General features: G+C 38.6%; 1 protein-coding gene across 1 annotated transcript; it reads left to right on the forward strand.

Annotated features, from left to right (window-relative positions):
• The first annotated feature begins 1949 nt into the window (after positions 1-1949).
• Positions 1950-3093, forward strand: LOC147501624 (uncharacterized). Its single transcript, XM_086604351.1, has 4 exons — positions 1950-1973; positions 2077-2315; positions 2390-2599; positions 2941-3093. Exons 2-4 carry the CDS (start codon positions 2106-2108, stop codon positions 3091-3093), a joined length of 573 nt encoding a protein of 190 aa, XP_086460477.1. The 5' UTR covers positions 1950-1973; positions 2077-2105.
• Positions 3094-6862: the final 3769 nt, after the last annotated feature.

Consider the following 6862-nt stretch of genomic DNA (forward strand, 5'->3'; position numbering starts at 1 on the left):
TTGCCACGTGAGGCGATACTTGGAGGACCAGTGCAGTATAGGTGGATGTATCCTATTGAAAGGTGAGGTTTACTGTTAGTAATTTATTTAATTTGAAATTAGCATGTTCAAGTTTTTATTTACTATATATATATTACATGTGTGTGTTATATGCAAACAGGTATCTACACACGCTAAAACAATATGTTCGAAATAAAGCTCGCCCCGAAGGTTCAATTCTTTGAAGCGTATGTAGACACGAATGTCTCACGTTTTGCTCCATGTATCTTCAAGGAGTTGAAACTTCGGTTCAATCGTGAAGAACGAAACTATGATGGTGGTAATGAGAATCAACAGGTTGGATTTCGTGTTTTTAAGACAAAATGTTAGGCCTTTAGGAGCCTATACAAGTTCCATTCTTGATCCAAAAGACTATGCCAAGGCTCATTACTATGTGTTGAATAATTCGAGAAGAAATTTCAACATATTTAGAGTAAGTTTTATTGCATTTAGCTTACCGAAGTCTTTTTATCATCATCAACTACTCTGAGTTATTAAGTTTATATATATTTGATATGCATGCAGTCAACACATGACAGAGCTTGAAATGCAAAGCTCACACAACTTACATGAGAAACAAGAAATGTTGTTTCCTAGTTGGTTTCAAAAACATGTAAGAGCTCGTATTGCTACTTTTTTATACAATGGTTATGAACTTGGATAATATGCTAATTATGTTTTCCTAACTTGGTGTACTAATTTTATGAATAGATGCAAGTATTGCAGCAGTGAGAACTCCTCCCGGGCTTACGGATGAATTATATTCATTGGCATGTGGGCCTGATAAACGTGTGAAACGGTATAGCGGATGCATTGTTAATGGGATTAGGTTTCACACCAAGGATCGAGAAAAAAATCTCCGAACCCAAAATAGTGGTGTTGAAGTAAAAGGGGAACACCAAGGAGAAGAGATTGACTTTTATGGTGTGTTAACGATGTTTTGAGGTTAGTTATCTATTTGGGAATCGAAGTTTATCTTTTCAAATGTGATTGGTATGATGTTGGTAATAGAAGGACGGGGATTCAAACGGATGGTCACTTTACTAGTATTAATGGCTCCAAGATGTGGTATAAAGAAGACCAGTTTGTCTTAGCCACGCAAGCATGTCAAGTCTTTTACGTCGATGATACCAAATTAGGTGTCGGTTGGAAAGTTGTGCAAAAGACAAAGCCTCAAAGCGTGTTTGATGTTCAGAAAGAAAGAAGAAGCAGGTAGTGATGTAGCATATCAACAGGAAGAGCAAGTTGGGGTGAATATCGACAATGTCCAACTTGATCAAACTCATGAAGCAAGCAGCAGTGGGATTCAAAATGCACCATTCACACCCATACGTCTAGATAGGGAGGATTTGGACCCAAACGAAGTTGATGCTAATGTGGTCGTGGCTGCTATGGAAAGTCATCAAACCGATAACAATTTCATTATTGACGAGGAAGATGATGAAATAGATGACACATTAATAGAGTATTGTTCGAAGAGGAGCATGTAGGTATCCGATTGATGATGATCTGAGACATTGACTAAATGTTAATGAAAAACTTCATTATCTATTTTGTATGTTGGTAATCTATATATATATATATATATATATATACATTAAGCGTTAAAGCATATTCTAGCTAGGACAGGTTGTTTGGATTGCATTACATTAAGTGATAGTTTTGTTGTTGGATCTATTTCGTGCTAAGTCAGGTACATGCTTATATATTAAGAATTGAAACTCTCCATTTTAATGCTATATTAATTTTTTTATATATGACTTTTAATGTGCTTTATTATTGTATTTAGATTATGTGCCATTTGATATCAATTGTTTTTTTATCAAATTTAAGTTTTATGCGTGTATAGCTATGGCCTTGAGGTGTAACTTTCGACGAAAGTGAGAGCACAACCAATGTCAGCCCGGTTAGCGAAGTGAACACATCAAGTATTGGTAATAAAATTATATTTTGATTTGTTTAATGCATTGGATAGTTCAATAATAAAAGACTAGGCATCTTTTTTTTTCTTCTTTTTATGAATGTTTTTGTTAACAGCTCCAACTAAGAAAAAAAGAGGCAAGGCTATGAATAAGAAACTCATTGATTACAAAGCTGCTACTGGTCAAAAACCTAGGATAGAGATCCACAAAGATCATGCAAGACCTGTGGGAAGGTGGAGTACTCAATTCGTGAGGGAGATTGGAGTAGTAGCGCGACAACATGGACCTCTTACAGGCAGTGATTGGGATAAAGTGGAAGAGGATGTGAGAGGACCATTACGTGATCGCATTAAGGTAATAAAGTTTTTATTCTAGTTGCATGGCATATCAGAATGATTCCTTGTAACTTTGTAATGCATTTCTTGTAGGACAAGTTTGATGTGGATATGCAACTTCCACATGTGAAGTACGTCGTGGACAAGATATTAGGGGAGCGCTTAAGAGGATATAGGTGTCTTCTTCACTTGCACTATAAACGTTTTGGAAATGATGCAGTGGCACGACGAAATCCTTATAGTGGCGTGGCGCAAGATAAATGGGATGCTTGCTGTGATTGGTTTCGAAGGGAAGATTTCAAGGTATGATAGTTTACTTATTAGTCTCCTTTAAATGGTTATTGTTGGCTGGTTATTGTTGTGATTGGTTTCATGTGTTTTGAGGAAATTAAGGAAATCTAGAAGAGGATATAATTATATTTTTGAGGTTGAAGTGCTAGTCTGGCTATGTTCCAAGGAAATGATTGTTCTAATTTTTTTTTTTAAGGCTGAGACCCTTTGTTTTCCTCTTGACTTGAGATTAGGCAATAATGCAGCTCTTTACATTTATCCCATCTTAGTTCAAAGTTGAGTCCAATGAGCCACTGATTATATGATTATATTATTCAAATACAACTTGTAATACAATATTCATTTTACTTCAGAAAATTAGCGAGCAGAATTCAAGTAATCGGCAAAAGCTCTCAACAAACCATTGTGCTGGTTCAAAGTCATTTCTACATTTCTTCGAGGAATCGGTATATTTTTATTTACATAATTTATGTTGCTTTGGAGTTGTGTACTATTATTTAAAATAAATTATCGTTTTCAAATATTTTTTTGACGACGAAACCCAACAAAGCGTGGGAAAGATTGAATTCTACCGTCGAACCCACTTTAGTAGTAAGGGATGGACTAGTCAGTAGCTCAGGAAAATTATGTAAGTTAAATGACTCTTACTTGCTTTTACCATTGCACTTTAATTTCATATATTTATCCCTAGTTTAAACTTACGAGAACCGGATCGACAACTTAAAGTTAAAGTTGAGGCGAGGAAGGTGGTGAGCCAAAGACTGAGGATGAAATTTTTAGTACAGTATTGGGTGTAAGATCTGGATATTGTAAAGGCCTTGGGCATGGTGTCATGCCACCATCAGCTAGAAGGATGAGATCCATTCACTTAGAGGAGGAAGTGCAAAGGAGCGGTCTTTGAAGAGGAAGTACAAAGGACGAGGGCTGAGGAAGCTGAAAAACGTAATGACGAAGCTCTTCGCTGAAATGGTATCCCAAAGAACTAAATTGGAAGAGGTTTTGGCCGTTCAAGCTAGGATGGAGGCTTGGATGCTACAGTTCAGTGGAGGTTCTCAATGGTACGTAGTTTGAAAACTTTAAGCAAGTAAGAAATATTGGTATCTTATCTTCTGTTAATGATGTATTGGGTTTTTTTTTTCTTTTTTCACACAATTAGGGATATATGATTGACAATTAGGTGTACACATCGAGGCATTGATAATTCCTTGAAAGCTTGGTTTGTCTGAACCTTTAAGACGTCAGATAACCAGCACTAATTCCATTGGTAGGAGTCTCTATTTTATTCATTTAATCGGCAGGGCTAAAGCCCAATTTGCAATACCATGGATCAATACAGGCCCATTAACTCGTGTGTCTAAAGGCTGAACCTTAGCCACATGGCTTGCCACTAATGTACATTGATTTATGTCGATTCATTTCTTATCAAAGAGATAATTATCGGTTGAGAGTTATATTATATCACAATGACTCAAGCTACAAGAATACTTGAGCTACAAGGATTCTCTACTCTACCTATATAAATACAAAACTATTTTCATTTAGAACTACGTTCTTGAGACTTGATCCACGATAATTTGGAGTGCGTAGGCAACCGCAAAGTCTGATCTCATCATTCCCCGATCACCATCATTTTTCTAATTACTTTTCTCGTTCTTCGTCTTTTTCATCAACACTTGGTGTTTTGATCATATTTGGTGAAACATAATTGGCGCCGTCTGCGGTTCTTATACTACACCCTCGATCCGTCTGCGAAAGTTATGGCGCATACTTTCGAAGAGCTCAAGGTCCCGATGTGATTCTTGGCGATCATCGAACATGATGGTCAAGAACAACTTGGCGACTTGACGGCATAATACCTTCAAATATTGTCGTTCCACCAATCGCCAAATTATTCAGCGTGAGGTTATTGCCTACGGCGATTCTCGATTATCGATGCGGATAATGTAAGTCATATGTCTCGAGAAGCACTTCTTCAAAAGTTAAAGACGTCCAAAGCAGAATAATTACTAAAGCGTCATCTTAAGCGGCGGCTCCACTCGTAGATGATGTTGTATCTGTCACACCACCTGGCGTCACACCGCGCCCAGCGACATAATAGTGTGTGGGATCGTTTAAGTGGTGAGGATGAGATCGCAATATTCGCAACGACCATCAACAAGTTAAGAGTAATGGGGACGAATTCCCGACCTCCGCCGAGAAATCTCCACCCACTTGGTCGCGTTCTCGGTAGGCAAAGGTCTTGCTCATAATCGTCCGATCTGCACCCACGGTCCTACAAATTTTCGGCAAGTCAGGAATTCAAATGGTGAAAACGAATAATGATCGCACTCATGATCGTAACCATCGGTATGGTGAAAAACTTCAAGCAGCGGTTCTTATCATTAGAACATTATCGTCTTGAAAGCCCAGCGTACCATCCACAATCATCTCGACACGGAAGCGATGAATCTTCGTCGTTTTCTTCTTCGTTCTGATTACGGCTCCCATAGAAGCGTCATCGTGACTATGATCATGATCAAACAGATCACGGATCGATGACTCCTCAGCGTGTCGGAGAAATGATTAAAAAGCTCTTACGGGCCGGCGATCCTTTTGAATCGACACTAGAAAATCTGGCGGTTGAAGATGGTATTTTGGACAAATTTTTCTCGCCGTCAAAGGGCTACTCATAACAAAGACTTCAAACAACGAGTTTGATCAATATGATGATGATGTCGAGGGGTGCCCTATGCTTCATGTGATTAATTTCACAAACAAAACTGGTTTTATCGGAGGTGATGATGCTTTAAAATGCAAACTTTTCCTTCTACATTAAAGGGGAAGCGTTGGTATGGTTTAGCGAATTACCTCCAGCTCTATTCGTCGATTCAAGGACTTAACGAAAAGTTTTCAAGGCGTTTTCATCATAATCTCAAAGCGTCAAATGGAGTCGAGTTCTTTTCAACATCAAGCAACAGCGTGAGGAAACTCTCCGTAGTTTTATCGGCGTTTCCGCCAAAGCTGCGGTGAGATTTCGAACAATCGATCTAATGGTGGTTTTACGGCTTTTAAAAAGCTATCTTGTTTGATAAAGATGGGTTATACAACTCTCTTGTTAGGGATATTCCATCTTCCGGCGTCGTTATACCGGCCGAGTTCAACAATTTATCAATGTTGAAGGCGACCGCGGTGCTCGAACTTCGTGACAAAGATAATAAAGGAAAGGATTTCAATGATCGGTGAAATAAGCGAAGAATCCGACTTTTGATCAACAACAACCCGGTCGAAGCCTCAGGTATAAGAAAGAAAGACTCCGCGGCGGAATTTGGAAAGCCTTTTACTGATTTTGAATTAACTCCGCTTAATACCAAATATCGCGGTAGTTCACGACAAAATCAAGGATAAGAGTCTGCTCACTCCGCCATTTCCCTTAGCGGCGACGACACTAAAGCGACTTCGCGATAAATCGTTATGGTGCAAATTTCATAATGATTATGGTCATGAAGGCGGAGAATTGTCGATCTTTTGCGGGGAAGAATTGAAAAGCTTGTGCGAGAATGGAAAACTTGATCAATATGTGCGGGAAAAGTAACAACTCAAGCTTTAACTATCAGCGATCACAATGTCATTAAGGTTGGACATGCCATTATTGATTCATTGTCGATACTCGTGGAAAACTGCGCTTTCGCCCGTTCTAAAGTCAAATATCATCTAATTTATGCGAAGTTAGCGGGATCAATTTAGTGGAAGGTTTTTATACGGAGACTATTGAAGATGAACCATTATGTTTCACGACCAAGATCTAATGGGCGTGCATGTTCCTCATTATGATCTTTGTCGTGATAAGCTGCGTATATATCGGTTGTATCGTGTACAGCGATATAATGATCGACAACTTGGTAGTTCAGCTAAGCGTCATGTTTTACGGGTGTTATCGCGGTATTCCTTTTATTGATAACTTGGTCACCCACGAAAATCGCCTATCGTTGGTTTTGATGGTACCGCTACTCATTGCGTTGGAAAGGTGTCTCTCCGGTCACTCTTATATGCGGAAGGAAGTCAATATTGATTTCTTATTGATGGATTTAAATAAATCCCGCACAATGTCATCCTTGGTAGAGATTGGATTCATTATATGGAAATTTTGTCGTCTCAACATATCATCAAGCCATCAAGTTCCCATTCAATAAAAAAGTATGTAAAGGTCTTGGCGATCAAGTGGCATCTCTAATTGCCCGCGACAATGTTCTCGATGATTATAAAAAGTCGAAGTTGTTGGGCCGAACTATTACGAGT

This window comes from Coptis chinensis, chromosome 4 (genome assembly GCF_015680905.1).
Source record: "Coptis chinensis isolate HL-2020 chromosome 4, ASM1568090v1, whole genome shotgun sequence".
In the NCBI taxonomy this organism is placed as follows: domain Eukaryota; kingdom Viridiplantae; phylum Streptophyta; class Magnoliopsida; order Ranunculales; family Ranunculaceae; genus Coptis; species Coptis chinensis.